At 37.1% G+C, this 15,801-nt stretch overlaps 3 protein-coding genes across 4 annotated transcripts in view; 2 read left to right on the plus strand and 1 right to left on the minus strand.

The window, feature by feature from the left end:
• The window catches only part of LOC114319989 (uncharacterized), a 24,232-nt gene extending 13,625 nt beyond the window's left edge, over positions 1-10,607 (plus strand). Inside the window, exons 4-13 of the mRNA XM_028267077.2 lie at positions 3,867-3,947; positions 4,030-4,071; positions 4,168-4,212; positions 4,320-4,406; positions 5,541-5,667; positions 5,767-5,847; positions 7,575-7,700; positions 8,112-8,176; positions 9,126-9,231; positions 10,179-10,607. Of these exons, the coding sequence (XP_028122878.2) occupies positions 3,867-3,947; positions 4,030-4,071; positions 4,168-4,212; positions 4,320-4,406; positions 5,541-5,667; positions 5,767-5,847; positions 7,575-7,700; positions 8,112-8,176; positions 9,126-9,231; positions 10,179-10,279 (861 nt within the window). The 3' untranslated portion in view covers positions 10,280-10,607. The remainder of the gene's footprint in view (positions 1-3,866; positions 3,948-4,029; positions 4,072-4,167; positions 4,213-4,319; positions 4,407-5,540; positions 5,668-5,766; positions 5,848-7,574; positions 7,701-8,111; positions 8,177-9,125; positions 9,232-10,178) is intronic.
• On the plus strand, positions 10,248-13,425 carry LOC114319993 (coatomer subunit epsilon-1). Of its 2 annotated transcripts, XR_003649649.1 has the most exons (5): positions 10,248-10,385; positions 11,233-11,388; positions 11,766-11,845; positions 12,691-12,864; positions 12,987-13,425. XR_003649649.1 is itself a non-coding variant. In XM_028267083.1 (4 exons), the coding sequence occupies exons 1-4, from the start codon at positions 10,380-10,382 to the stop codon at positions 13,078-13,080; spliced, it is 336 nt and encodes a 111-aa protein (XP_028122884.1). In that variant the 5' UTR covers positions 10,248-10,379; the 3' UTR covers positions 13,081-13,425. The 2 variants fall into 2 exon arrangements, 1 of the variants encoding a protein (XP_028122884.1); XM_028267083.1 differs by lacking the exon at positions 12,691-12,864.
• A 923-nt stretch (positions 13,426-14,348) lies between these two features.
• On the minus strand, positions 14,349-15,490 carry LOC114319992 (FAS1 domain-containing protein SELMODRAFT_448915-like). The gene has a single exon (XM_028267082.2). The coding sequence runs from the start codon at positions 15,416-15,418 to the stop codon at positions 14,651-14,653; it is 768 nt and encodes a 255-aa protein (XP_028122883.1). The 5' UTR covers positions 15,419-15,490; the 3' UTR covers positions 14,349-14,650.
• Positions 15,491-15,801: the final 311 nt, after the last annotated feature.

Here is a 15,801-nt window from a genome sequence, read left to right on the forward strand (position 1 = left end):
GGGGATGATATCATAATTATCACTCAAGCTTAGTATTCTCTTAAATTACATGGTATCAGAGCCAAAACCCTACAAACCGTCACCTACACAGCCGTTGCCACCAATCACCCATCCTCTGCCACTAGTCCCTGAGTCTCTGTTGGAATCAGTTAAGGTCCCACAGAGCTGTTTCGGCTTTAGCTAAAGGCTCCTTTGGCCTAGTTGACCCTTGTGAGGGCTGTTCTAGCCTCTCTTTGTGTATTTTGGCTCCTGTGGATGCGTGCTTGAGGGTTGCCCATCTTCTATTGCCCCAAGTTTCTTTCCCTCTACTTTCTTGAACACAGTTCAGCACTTGTTTTGATTGAAGGTTTGTTTTCCCGTATTTGATTTATTTTTTGTGTCCATAGATGACCCATTAATCTGATTGTTATGCTCCTATAGTAGTTTGTAAGCAATTTTGCTTGTTCCAACTCATTCCATTTCTCTTTTCATTTTTGTGATTCGTGTAAGGTTTTTTGGGTTGAAATTGTAGAGTTCTTATGGCTGACCTAACTAGTGAATCCACCACTACTTCTCACCTATCTAAAGGGGAGAGCTCCAGTCCAGTTATGACTACTACATCTGAGAACCTGAACCCTAGCCTCAAAATCACCACCGCCGTATTTAATGGTCAGAATTACCTTTCATGGTCTCAGTGTCTGACACTTTTTCTGAAGAGTAGGGGGAAGATGAGATATGTTAATGGGAGAGTTCAAGCACTAGGTATTACGGATCCTGGCTATGACCAATGTGAGATTACCAATTCTTTAATCATGGGGTGGCTCATTCATTCCATGATTCTTGAAATTGGTGAAGGCTACTTATCCATGGATATTGCCTAAGACATTTGGGAAGCGTCGCTGCTACATATTCGGCGCTGATCTATTGAGTGCTCAATACAGGGAGAGCAGACAGTTCTTCAGTATTAAACTTTTTTGACTAATAGTTGGAAACGCTTAGATCATCTCCTGGATTGCAAGCTTGTTTGTATAGTTGACTCGGTTACCAGAAGTTTCTTGCACAGGAGAGGGTCTTCAAGTTTCTGGAATGCCTCAATATGGAGTTTAATCCGGTTCGGAGTCATGTCCTTGGCATGGATGTTCTTCCATTGCTTCAAGAGGCCTTTGTATATGTACAGAATGAGGAGAGTCTTTGTTCTGCTATGTTATCATCGGCTATTGGAGACCGTTCAGCATTACTTTCTGCTCCTTGAGATGGGGATGGTTTGTCATTACCTTTTTCCCATCCTTCAGGGAAGGATACTGTGTTCTTTGATTACTGTTGCAAGCTGCGGCATACTCGTAAGACGTGTTGGAAGCTTCATGGGGCTCCATCAGGGAGTTTGGGTGATCGGTCTGGTACTAGAGGCGGTCGATCAGGCCAGTCTAGAGGACGTGGTTCTAATCCATGGGCCCATCAGTCTAGTGCCGTTGACACCCTTAATTCTACTTCCGCTTCAATTAGTCCGACTTCTGATAGTTTATCTAGCATTACTTCTCCTGAGCTTGAGGATGTTTTGCGTCATTTGCTGACTCGCCGGTCTTCTACTGCTCCCAGTGCATCTTCCTCGTCGTTTGCACGCTCAGGTAACTTAGCCTCTTCTTCTAGTGTTTTTCTTTCCCATAAGTCTTTGCCATAGATTATTGATTTTGGTGCCTCAGATCATATGTCTGGGTCTTTTGACCTTTTCTCAGCGTATAAGCCCTCTTCAAGTCAAGACAAAGTTAGGATTACAAATTGTATTGTTTACCTTACCTCTGCCTTTAGTGCTCTATGTTCTCAATTTTTCTGTTAATCTTCTATCCTTAAGTCGTATTACTAAAGAGTTGAACTGTAGTGTGACATTTTTTTCCTGATCATTGTCTTTTTCAAAATCTTGTCACGAGAAGGACGATTGGCAGTGGTAGTGCAGAAAATGGTCTCTATTTCTTGGTTTAGCCGAACAAGCATACTCCTCATCAAATTCACTTAGAGACTGTTATTAGAATTCTGAGGTACTGGAAATCTTCTCTTGGAAAGGGCCTATACTTTTCCAAACATGATCACCTCAGAGTGGAAGCTTATACAGATACTGATTGGGCAGGGTCAATAACTGATAGATCTACATCAGGATATTGTACCTTTGTGGGTGGCAATCTTGTTACTTGAAGGAGTAAGAAACAAAATATGGTGGCTAGATCGAGTGCAGAAGCTGAGTTTATAGCTATGGCACAAGATGTGTGTGAACTCTTGTGGATCAGATTATTGTTGAGTGATCTGGGGATGGTCCAGATAGACTCTATGCGGCTATATTGTGATAATAAGGCTGCCATCAACATAACTCACAATTCTGTTCAACGTGACAAGACAAAGCATTTTGAGATTGATCGCCACTTCATCAAGGAGAAACTCACTAGCGGCATGATATGTACTCCTTTTGTGAAGTCAGGCGAACAACTTGCAGACATCCTCACTAAGGGAGTTAGGAGTAAACCATTTCATGACATGCAAGATATCTTCACATCACCTTGAGGGGGAGTGTTAGAATATTTCCTTGTTTCCTTATTTAAATTAGATTGTGATTAATTGATTAATTGATTGATTGGGATTCCTTAATCAGTCAATCAATCAATCAATATAAAAGGTAATTCCTTAATCAGTGTGCTAGGGCTTCCTTTTGTAACAATTAATTGATTAATATAAAAGGGGATGATATCATAATCATCACTCAAGCTTAGTATTCTCTTAAATTACACTTTCACCTATTGAACTTGTCATATGGTTGAACTCACAACAATTCCAATTATTGTATAGCTGCTTCTCCAGCCTTATCTGGTTGCATGCTGAATGCGTATGATTTCAAACTTCCATCCAAATCTTTTTGGCTCAACAACCCCTATGTATATCAAGCCTTCAAACTCTCTCTTAGAAATCAAGATTCAAAGCTTCTATTGTCTACTTATTTTACAATGCTACTTTTCAATTCTTTGTGAGTCTTGGCATTCCTACTTACCACTCCTACATATCTGTTGCTGGTGGCCTCTCTTTATTCTTATCTTTCCAACTTCTTCATCAAACATCACAAAAAGCATAATGATCTCCGCACAATTGCAATAGCGATGTGGAGATCTGGGTGTTGGCTGAAGGCTGCAGTACTAAAAAGTTAAATCAAATGGTGGTCATCATTTTTTAGCCTATGAAGGTTGAATCCAGTGTTCAAATCAATTTTGGTGATTTCAACCAATGGTTTGCTTAATTTTAGTTTCTAATTTGTTCTTGGAGGATAGAGATATAGCTCATGACATTGTCACTAGAGATGGCATTGTCATCAGTGGGAAGATAGAGATGAGAGAGTAGATAATTGAGGGAGATGAGAGAAAAAACCTAAGCTGACTCTAGTTGTACTGGGTTTTGAGGTTTGACCCTCCTCTCCGTTCTCTTTTCATTTTTCTTATGGAAATGACCACAAAGCCTCATTGCCCAATGCCTATTGTCATGGGATAATGGCAGGGGTGGTAAGTGGCCATTTATCAAACAAAGGATGGTGATAAGAGTTTTTTGCAAAACCTCAGGGGAGGTAAGTGAAATCTTCCCAAATGATCATGAAAAATATGCGTATATCGTTTGGATCATATAACTTTATTAAATGATGCTCAGAAAAAGTTTCTCACAATTTGAAACTGTGCTTCCATATCCTGCTTTGTCTGGTCTCCAAATGCTATAAGCCTATAACTATGCTGGTAGAGATCTGCTATTTGATTTTACAAGTCAAATATCTGATCATTCATATTTCTCTAACTACTATCTGAAATTTTAACTTAAATTTTCTCTTCCTATTTCCTTTCCAATATGGTGAAATTGTTGAGCAGATTGACCTGTCATATTATGATCTTTTTGGGAGTCTTAAGCTAGTCTTACTAAATGGTGATAGGCTTCCAGCCAAACAAGAGGTAGCAACTTACTGTATAACTTGCTTGACTCTTACTGTTAACCATTGGAGATGATGAAATGTGCAACCTCTTCTTGGAACAGGCACTAAAGGAGGCATTGGTTGAAATCTTCGGTTGCAGAAAGGTGTAATCATGGTTGAATGTTCATTAATCTCTCCATATTCCAAGCCACTTGAAAATGAGGAAATATATAATCTAGCATTTTCTCTCCATTTTGCAGGGTGACCCAACCTATCCTCGGGTTCAAACTATTACTGTGGGACAGGTACAATAATCATAACTTAATGCATACTTACACATGCATACATTTCATACTTTACACACACTCATGCTTCTGGTTGCTCAAATTCAATCAAATGACTATGTTTACAGGACTGCTCATGCTGTACACTTATTGCTGAAAAGTTTGCAATGACTTCACCCGAGATATTGGCCGGACAAGGATTCAGTCGACTTCTGGTACCTAATGCTTGTAAATTGCTAGTGCCCAATTTTTTTTTTTTTGCTTTTGCTTAATTTTGTATTAAACTAATCTTTAACATTGTTATGTTTTGTCATACTCAAGACCTAATTGAGTTGAGTTAGCTTGCAATTTAACTGAAATTATGGCTCTTGATGACAGCATAATGCAAATAAGGATTCATGTAGCCAACCCCCAAGTAGTTGAGACAAGGCTTTTTTTAGTTAAGACCTAGTTGGTTAGATAAATTGCACTGAAGTAATCCAGTGCATGATGTTGAAGCCAAATATCAATTCTTGCCCTTCTGTCTTTGTAAAACATATAACAAGGCAAAGAATAGAACTTCCAAAAAAGATTTTGCCTGGAAATTTTGTATATTCTATCAATGGTTCAGACTTCAGAGTAGGGGAATTATGAACTTCAACCTATGTGGACTTGGAACTTTTAGTAGTTAAATAATCCTTAATTGGAGATTCTCTGTGATGGAGGCCATAAAAAGCTAAAGGAAAAATAAATCTAACAAAACAACAACATTTGAAATTGGTTGGTTTTAAGTTAGGATCCACTTGGAACTTTTCATAGTTTATTTTTAGCCTTTGTATAATATTGCAGTCTATAAGAAAAGTAGATTTGCAAAGCAACAAACTTTGGAAAGTGGTTCAATTTCAAGGGATAGTCTTTAAACATTAAATAGTTGAGTTTTAGTTGTAGTAGTTTTGTTTTATGTTTATTTTTAGGTTTATGTATTTCACTATTTAGTTTAAAATATGTTTTTAAACTTTTATAGGTCAGGTGCCTCGTGTTAAATTCCAGCTCACTGCTTTGACTGTTGTGCACTTGTCCCACATTACTATGACCATTACTAGAAATCTTGTGTGCCTATTGTCTTCTAGAATTATAGCCTTTGTGTTTTTCTCCCTTTTTCCCTGCAAAAATACATGGCATTGTGATTATAATAAAACAATCTATGCTCACTTTGAGCTTAGTTCCTACTCATTGGCCTGTCAAATATATATATTTGAAACTTCTTTTTCTTTATACATCAAATATATTTCAGCAAATTGAGTGTACATTTTGTATCAAATATATTTTAGTAAATTTAAGTGTTGCTTTCTCTATCCATTGACATGCAGTTAGCAGGAATCCTCTTGGATACTGGAAACTTGACTAACCCTCAGTGCACCTCCAAAGATAAGTACATGGCCACATTGCTGATTAATGGAGCTGGTCGATTTGGATGCAATGGTCTTTACCAGATCTGTATGTTTTTGGAAGTTACTAATTTAAATAGTTGAATTTTTTGGGTTTGGTTTCTTCTTCAAAATTATAGGGCCATTTCTGAAGTTATCATTTTTACAGTGAGATACAAAATGTATGATGTATCCAACCTCAAAGTCGGAGATATCTTGCGGAAGGATTTCAAGAAGTGGACGAGAGTAGGTCTGAACATTTTCTTAATCTTTAGTTTTTCTTATAAATTTCAACATGTGTCCGACTCCTATTTTCCCCTTGAATTGAATGCATTGATGCTAATTCCATGACATGATGTAATTGATTCCCCAATACACAAAGGTAATCAAACTGGATGACATTATTCATATTGTTAAATGTCTCTGCGAGTATAACATAACTCCTTAAAATCAGAAGACTATAAATCGGATTACTCAAACCTATAATATCAGGTTGAGGTTGATGTCTGAGTGCACAAGATTCTTAAAAGGCCAAACAGAAAAATTGTCAGTTGATTCATCACTATTGGGTTATCTTGATGCTTTCTTCATTCAATTTCACTTATTAAAGCTCAAGTTGAATTTGGTTAGCCTGTTCATTGCTCACTTGCTATTAGCTTGAACAAGGTCATGATTAAGAAGAAGCATCAGGAATTGTTATCACTCATGTGTCAGATAGGGTGTGGTGGGTTCTTCAGTTCCTATTTTGGATTGACTTTGCTAATGAGTGAGTCATGTACCCATGTCAGATTTGTGGCGTACATTGTCACCCCATAGGTTCTGCATGATAATCCTAAGTTTCCTTTTCCTTATTTTTCGCAATAAAAAGCACCCTGATTCATGGCTTGTATTGTACAATGTAATGTGATTAAATGACAAAGATATTTAGCAACATTGTCGGGTGATTGCTTGTGAGCATTTTTTTCTCGTAATTTTTCTGTTTAGTAGCTCAAGGAAAGGTTTGGACAGGAGGATAATGATTTTCTTAAGTTATTTGACTATGAATAATCTAGAGAAAGCATTGGGTAGTGTCTTAAGGGAGAGATGATGTGGATGGTTTACCTAAAAACATACATCAACTGGACTCATTGATGCAACCAAAGTTCATAGATGATGAAGGGCTAAATAGCATGAGAACAATTGGATATATGCTTGTGGTGGGCTAAGGGAAGGAAAAACATTTAGGTTTAGGATTTCAGAAGTTTAAAAAAAAGAAAAAGGAGTAGGTCTTGTAGATGGAAAGGGGTGAGACTGGGGTTGGTTTTCCGAAGTAGTAGCTGTTTATTCCAGAGATTTAGTTGCTGGAAATTCCGCACCGCAACCATTTAAGGGTTTGGGATTTTAAATTATGGGCCAAATGCTTAGGAGAAAGCTAAAGTAGTTGACTAAGATAAATGAGAATATATAAGAGAGAGAGAGAGAGAGAGAGAGAGAGAGAGAGAGAGAAGAGGCACAACGTTACTAGAAATGGAAGAGAGAATCAAATCATTAGGGTTCTCTCCTTCAACCCTATATATTTGTACTCATATAGTGAAGATTACAAAACTACCGTTATGGCTACTACGAAGAGAATAGTAAAACTCACTAATGCTTTGTTTCTTTCGATGGAAAACATTTCCTAGGGAAAACTTTTTTTGCGAAAAACATTTTCCAGAAAATGTCTTCCGCAGAAAATAGGTGAGAACAAAATGATAATTGAGAGGTAAACAAGAGGTTTGATAATTGAATTGTTTCAAATAAAACACAGGTGAGAACTTGATTAAAAACCATATTATCCACAATGGACAAGATTAACAAAATGATCTCAAATGGATCACTTTGATGCAACCGGCCTACTTCCAGTTCTATGTTCTTGACTAATTGAATTGTTTAATATATGCCCCTTATCCGCTGCTTGCTTTTGTATGCATTCCATTGATGTGAAAATTGTTAAATTAGGTAAACCAGACAGTAATGGTTCAAGATTGATGGTATCACATATCGGGATGAGTTCTATTGGCATTTCTATTGGGCAACTTGTGGCTCATCATGATTCTTCAGTACAAGAAATCACCCATTTCCAGCGTGAGTAAATTTTAATTGTGTTTGTTAGATTTCAAGATGTATAAACCTATCGTGGATGAAAGATGAAAACTACATTATAACTTTTCTAACATCAGCATCTTTATCGTTTTCATTACCACTGTTCAAGCCTTATCCCGACTGATTCAATTCTGCAAAAATCCCCTTCTTTCAACCATTTCTTTCAGTTGACAATTCAGTCATTCCCTTCATTGGTTTGTTAGTCCAGGATCTCCTTGCTATTTTATTGTGTTATGTTTGTTTGGATCATACTCATTTTCCTTCCACATCTATGTCAAGTATTCTCTGTTATCGTATCACTTGTTTGGGCTACCTGTAGCTTACCTGTTCTACACAGGCTACATTTGGATTGTGCTATTTCCTTTTCTAATGCCTTTTCTTTTGGAAATCCAGATTTGGAGAAACTTCGGCTGCTCATGGTTGTTTCTGGTTATTATGATTCTCAGAAGAACTTCAAGGTTTGGAGAGACTCTATTTTCAGTGTGATTAATTGATTTGATTGCTTGATGTTACCTATTGTGCAGCGTTAGTCTTCAGTTTAGCCAACATCTGGGCTATTGAACGGTCTTTACAATGGTAAAACTTTTGAATTGGATGTATCATGTAACTAAAACACTGGCCCATTTTCTATTTGAGGTAGTTCAATATCCTCATCAATTATCACCAGAGGCCCCTGTGATAATTGGAGCATAACGAATTGCAGAAGACCAATGTATATATGAAGATAATATTGTGATTATTGTTGTGATCTTTTCACCTATTCTTCTGAAGATAATAGTAACAATTGTTGTGATCTACTAAACCAAACCAAACCAAACCAAGCCTTAAGTCCCATCAAATGGGGTTGGCTGCATGAATCCTTCTTTTCCACTCGACTCTATCCAAGGTTGTTTCGTTAGTGAAAAATATTAAGGGGAACAACTTAGTATCTAATCGATTCAGAGTACTAGGTTGTATATTATAAAAGATCCGAGCGGCTTTTTTATGTGTTGGCTGTCGGCTACCTAATACACAACTCTGTTCCTTTAGCCGGGCTTGGGACTTGCGGAGTTCTTAAGCAACCCCGGCGGAGTTAATTGTTGTGATCTACCAGTAGAAGAAAAAGAAAAGAGTAGAACAACCACTTGTTCGGTTCACCATCTTGCAGATGTGCAAAAGAAACATTAAAGTCAAGGTAGCATTTATGCTAACAGGAATCTACTCACAGTTCTACTAAGGTTTTCAATGCAATTTGTTCTTCAGTAGTTAATGTATGGTGACCAAATCTTGGCTCCCACCTACTGCTTTACCAGCATACAAAATGCTAAAATCTGTTGATATGGTTTCATATATGTTTGTAGATTTTTCTTCTTTTTTATTGTAAGTTGGTTCAAATTCTGAGCACTTCCATTCTCTTGTGTAATTTAGAGAGAAATATTGGTCTCTGCTGAATCTGTTGAGCTGATGAGAAATCTGCTTAATTTCTTCAATTCAAATTCTTCCCAGTTGCCACTTAAGGTTCAGTATCTACCAGGTCAGTTTTCTGTTTCACTTTATATACTTTTGAATACAGATGTAATAAACAAAATCTATTATTGTGACGTGCTTCCCACATTTATTTTCCTAGAAGTTAATCATACGTTTCTATGCGTCCATGGATATGTTGCCAAGCGGGTACACTTTATCTGTGGTTTTTATTCCTCTATTAAACATAGAAAACCGGTTTTGAAACAAAATTATTCTAATGCAACCAAGTGAATGAAAGTATGGTTCAATCAAGTGAATTATATCCCTATCATGCCACTTTGGATCACATATTCTTGCTGATGTACTTTTGTTCCTGGGGTATGCCTCATATGATTCTGCCACCCCAATGTTACCTGAAAATGCTGACACCCTAGCGATTTACGTTTTTAGAATATATATTCCGAAACATGATACACTTTCTTTACAAAACAATGAATTTAATGGCCCAAAGTGATCCCATAATTTTTTCATTAAAATTTCTTCCTAATAGGGAAAAGGTCAAATATAATGGACTAAAATCGAGATGGAGTGGAGTTTTGAATTGACAAAATGTAAAATAATGGGTCATAATACTCATAGAACCGTGTTGTTAAACTATTAATTTGAATTTTTTTTTTTATAATATATTGGATATCAAATTAAGAAGTCTACCCCTATCGTACCGCATTATAAAGCATGCGGCATATAACATCCTGTTCCTCATACCAAACGATCCAGGTTCTAGCTAACACAGTGCTACCCAATTGATGATTACCTCTTCTTCCTTCTGAAACATAATTTTTTTGGGTTAGGATTTAGTATAAAGGTAACTCTGATGCTATGGATGTGTAATTTAAGATTGGTGGGTGGACTTCTCTGCAATTATTAAAAAGAATGTTAAATGCACATATGGTCAATGCATTTCCACTTGAGACCAAATGCACAATTATATCAATTTTGATGATGGTGGTGCAGGTCTAAGAGATGAGATGAAAGCATTTGAGATCGATAGGGTTACATCAAGGAAGACCATCGAGAGTCTCTTGGAAGAATTTGGTGGGATGTCAAAACGCTGACGACAAGACAATTAATTTTCTTAAATATTTTTTCTTCAGTGTCCAAAGTATATCCTTGCAACTAGCGGAGGAAAGCGAAGATAGGTGCTGACTTTGCTGCATGAAAGTGAGACTGAACTAAAAATGCTTGGGTTTCTTATACTCTTTGTAATGATTTTTTTCTTTTAAAGCATTTGAATTGGGGTTTGTTGTGCAGAACCAGAGTGATTTGATAAGCTTGTGATGACAAGATTTACATATTGGAAAAGTGCATAATCTGTAACTCTTGTTGGCTTAGACATGTATATCAATCAATAACAGGCAATAGTGGAATTTTATTTTTTGCTTATACATGATGCTCATCATATTCCTATGGTCTCAACCTAGAAATAAGTTATAAATCAGAAGCTTCACAAGGTTTCACAGGATGTTTACATTGACCCATTTGCAGTTTCATTGTGCTTTTTTCATTTATTTATTTTATTTTATTTTTAATTTTGTTATTTTTAAACTTGGTATATTCCCAATCCAATGTAGAGAGAGAACACCAAAACGAGGTAATAGATTGATCTTTGCCCATGGTGAAGAACTGAAGGTGCAGTCTTGAGCCTATGAAAGCTCCCATAAAGTAGAATCCGTATAACCACTTTGATCAAATGATATGGATGGGTATGCATTGGCTACTTCACTTTAGATGCCTTAATTTGAAAAACCCGTTTCTTCGGCTGCAATAAAAAAATAAAAAATAAATAAAAAGGACCCGACCCAAAATACTGCAGAGTTTGAGGTCAGGTCCAAGCCCAAAAGAGTAGTGAAATAGTATACATATATTCTACGACAGCGCACCTGCATCATCCGAATGTAACCGTCTGATAAGCATAAGTTCTTGTTTCTGTATCTAAAGCGCTTCAGATCAACCATGGCGACACAGGATTTGTTGATCTCTATATCCGTACAATTTTTTTGTCAATCAGGGTGGCTCCAAGATACAGGAAGCGTATCTTATCTTCCAAGATTTCTCTGACAAGTATCAGATGACGAGTTTGATCCTCAATCGAAAGGCTGTTTGCTGCATGCATATGGGAAATTTTGACCAAGCTGAGTCACTATTACTTGAAGCACTAAACAAGGCAAGTTTTAAAGTTCATTTCACTTGGCTTTGTTGAGGTGCTTAATGTAGTTACCTAGATGTCATTTGAGGTGATTAAGAATTTAGGACAGAGTTCTCAAATTGTTGTTGACATTTGCTAATTATGCTTGGTTGCATATGGTCATAGCTTTTATTGTTTATAAAATTGAATTTGGCATATCTATTCTGAATTGACAATTTTCCCCCTTCCCCCAACTTTCTCTCTCCCTAATGTTTAATTATTTGTCATCGATACTATCTGAATCAGACCCCTACAAAAGTTGCATTTAGAATTCCAATTTTGTCACTTATATATATATAGTTATTTGGCTTGCATATCTTTATATCCAATGGTGAGATTTCTGGTAAATGATGCAGGACGCAAAGGATCCTGAAACATTGGCTAATCTGGTTGTATGTAGTCCGCACCTTGGGAAACCATCTTCACGCTTCTTGAAGTAAGTTATCTGTTTAAGAAAGTAGTATGAAATTTTTATTCTCTCTCACATATTTCTGTATGTGCTGGTGTGTCTGCATACAATGTTAAATAATAGGAGCTGCATTATAAATTCTAAACATTTTCCTGAACATGCATTTACACCATTAGGATTGTTGTACTTATTAGTCCTGTCTTTATCATAATTTCGAACAAGGTAGCCTCAGTGTCTTGTGAATCACTAAGCCACCGAATGGAACACGTGAGTCACAACCACAATGGTTGAGGAGATGCTGTGGATTTAGATTTTTCAGGTTGGGTGGAAAATGCTTGACATGATTGATGATGGAGGCAAAAGCCCTACATTTTTAGTGGTGGAAAGAGGTCTTGGGGTTTTTAGATTGGTGGTGCCGGACGGTTTCAAAATTTGTTATCATTTCCTCTAAATGTCCGTCTCCCCATCCTCAATTAGACTAGAATTTGGGGATTATTCCTTATACTGATGATGCATGCCTTTGCCACATCTCAGTACATAGCAGGCATGAAATGAAAATCTTGTGCAACCTTCATGAATCACGTCTCTTGTTTATATAATATGTATCGTATGGTTCCTTTGCTTCATAATCTGCTTATATATGTTTATGAACCTGTCTTGTTTACTGACCAATCTGGTTTATCCAACAATGGATTTATGATATGGTACACTAGGGTAAAACACTGTTGCAATCATTTGCTTATGGTTGTTCTTCGATATGTAGAGGAAATATGTCTAGCCCCTTGGTTTACTACTCTATTTACAAGATATATTATGATAATAAAAACAGGTTTTCCTCTATTTTAAAGTAAAAGTGGTTGATTCGGCTGCAGGTAGTTGTAGACTATCTTTTTGCCTCTTATTTTAGGGGGAGGACCATATATGTACACAACTTCATTGCATCCGATGAATCTGGGACACTGATTGCTTCTGTAATTGGAATTTAAGTTTGTTATTCGGTAATTGATTTCTATTGTCTTACATGGTATGCGTCTCCAATAGTTTGGGTAAGTCATAAGTTCCATCATACCACTATTTTCTTCAAATTGTTGCAGAGTTGGTTATGAAAGGTTTTTGTTTTTGTTTTTGTTTTTTGTGAATGATTGTAATATGCAACTTTGTTTTGCAGTCAAATGAAATTGTCACATCCAGATCACATGCTTGTCAAACGTGCATCTTCTGCAGAAGAGAGTTTTGATAGAGCTGTCCAAACAATTGCTTGAAGAATTTGGGAGTATTTTTTATCAAATCCGTCCTTTTCATATTAAGCATTGATGGCTTTATCTTGGTTCTGTAACCTACAAGATCAATATCTGAATCAAATTAGAAAAGAATCTTTGGTGAAAATATTTCTGGGTCTGAATTTACGTAGTAGGGCTTTGTCTCTTTTTTATCCTGAGCTGCCTAATTGTCAGATAGAGCACTGCTTCTTGGACCAATTTCTAAAAATTTCATCTGAACTACGCTTGCACCTGTTTTTGGAGGAGTTGTATCTGTTCTGAATGCTTATAATTGAACTATCTATTGATATGGAAATGGAGAATAAAACATATGTTATGGAGTGTCTAGCCTGATAGTACTGTACATAAAGCCATGTGTTATGTGGATCTAACTATAACCCTAGCTATTTATCTGGAGTCCGATGATGTCTTTTAAGGGTACTATACGAATTAAAATATGATCTAAAGATTCTAGCAGGGCAATACAGCTAGAGACGAATTTTCTAGTGAAACTGAGTCAGTGTAGTGATAAAAAAAGGTGGAGAGGAAGCAAAAACCAAGAAACAGAGGAGGAAAATTATGAGAAAAAGAAAATGCTAGGTAAGAAAATCATTGGAGAAGCTCAATGGTGTGTTATATGCTTTACTATTGCTATATTTTGTCTTAAATCTTCTAAATTTTCATTGTAATAGTAAGGCATATGGCTTGCTATATAGAATCTATAGGTAAAGATTGTGCCAAATATATCTAGAATGCGTGTCTACATCTTTTCTCTAAGGACACAATTGTATTTTGATTTGTCATTTTGTGAGAAGAGTAACATTGTTAAAATAAAATATTTTAATACTATTCATTGTTAAATTGTAACAATAACTAAATTTTTATCTATCCAATCACTAGAGATGCTCTAAATTGTCATTGCCATCCAACTACATGAAACACAAAGTAAGGAGTAACTATTAAATCATGCAAAATTAAAATTAAAAAAAAAAAAAACAATGCATTAGTATTAACAATAATTTTATATTTTGTACACTCAATACAATATGAGTTTCACTATTAATATATAGCACTAATACAGCATTGACACATTATATAATAAGAGAAGGCATAAAAATAGATGGTGATGGCCTTCGTATCAAATACCAATTGAGTAATTTGATGACAAAAAGCACAAAATCTCCTCTTGAATGGTTGGAAAACCATTTCACGAGAATACAAAAATTTGAAATTGAAACCAAAAGAAAAAAACAAAATCTACAGCAATTAGAGACTGAATATCAGAAGAGATGATTGATCAAAAAATAAAAATAAAGAAATAAAGAAAGATTCTCAATGACACATAACAATTTCCATTCTTTAATATGTGAACCCAACAAAGGAAATCAAGAACAGCAGCAGAAAAATAAAGCGAATTTCCAATAACAAGAACAGCAGATATGCTATGCTATGAGGCTAGTCATCTCTGCCCTTGATATCCACACAAGAGTAACCCCAACCCAACCACCATTCTTCTTCAATCATCATCTGTGATTGTGAACCAACTCAAGAGAGGGTTTCCGTGAATCTTGAACTAAAAAAAAAGCAATACAAACAGAACAACCAAGAAAATGATCTGAAACCCAAACTCGCAAGAAGCTGCTGCATCCGACCTCCTCCTGCCGCCGCCACAGATAACTACTTCTTCTTCTCCCGCTTGTGGCGCAGGTGGGGGAAAGCTGCCAATGCCAATGGCAGAACCGTAAATAGAGTAGTCGAGGATGGTTTTGATGCCGTGGACAGCGATGTCGGAGTTAAGGTAGAGGTCAGGGTGGGTAATGGGAGCCCCATCTATGGTGAAGTTGGAGCGGGAGTTGTTGGTGATGAGAATGGAGTTGGAAGGCAATAGAGTTGGGAGGCGAGTGTTAGTGCTGAAGAGTTGGAGATCTGAGAAAGAGAGGCGTTGTTGGGGGACTATGTGGTAGGGGATCATGAATGGGTCGAATTCCAAGGTGGCGGTTGGAAGGTGGGAGAGTGCATCGTCACCTGGGATGAAGAGGGTTCCGTCTACAGGAAAAGGAAGTACTGATAGTCCAGCTGCTGTGGCCACCGAGAGGAGCCCCGCCCACCCACGAAAGTCGCCGCCTGCACCAATTAGGGCGTTCATTATCTTCTTGAGTAGTTGTTCTTCGAGAGCCGCCGTTGGTGGTGGTGGTGGTGGAGAAGAGGAAAGTGGTGGGAGGATAGCGGGTGGATAGGATAGTGCGGTTGTTGAGATGGGCCGGAGGAGGGTGGAGATGGCCAGTGCCAGTGCCAGTGCCACTGCTGCCAGAAAGTGGTGGAGAGAAAACCATTTTGCCATGAGAGAGAGAGAGAGGGGGGGGGGGGGGGGTTGTTCTTTTTGTTTTGTTTTCTGGCAGTCTGTCTGTTCTGAATATTGAAGTAAAGATGCAGAGAATGGTTTGGATATTGTTGAAAGTATGCGTTAATTACTGTTTGTGTGTGCATATATATATATATATATAGAGAGAGAGAGAGAGAGTAGTTTTGTTTCTTGATTTTCTTTGCATGTTCTCTGTTTGGCTGTGTACGGTGGCAAGAATTCTTGGAAGGAAACAAAATCGAGGGGGTTCTAAATAACTGACAATAACAGATTTTTCCCGCCAGACCGTTTGGAGATGGAATGTACTGTTAATGAGATGTCATGTGCTGACAAAAGGATATTTGATCACAGCCGTTGATGGG

Source organism: Camellia sinensis, chromosome 9, assembly GCF_055761805.1.
Source record: "Camellia sinensis isolate YWXY chromosome 9, ASM5576180v1, whole genome shotgun sequence".
NCBI classification, from domain to species: domain Eukaryota; kingdom Viridiplantae; phylum Streptophyta; class Magnoliopsida; order Ericales; family Theaceae; genus Camellia; species Camellia sinensis.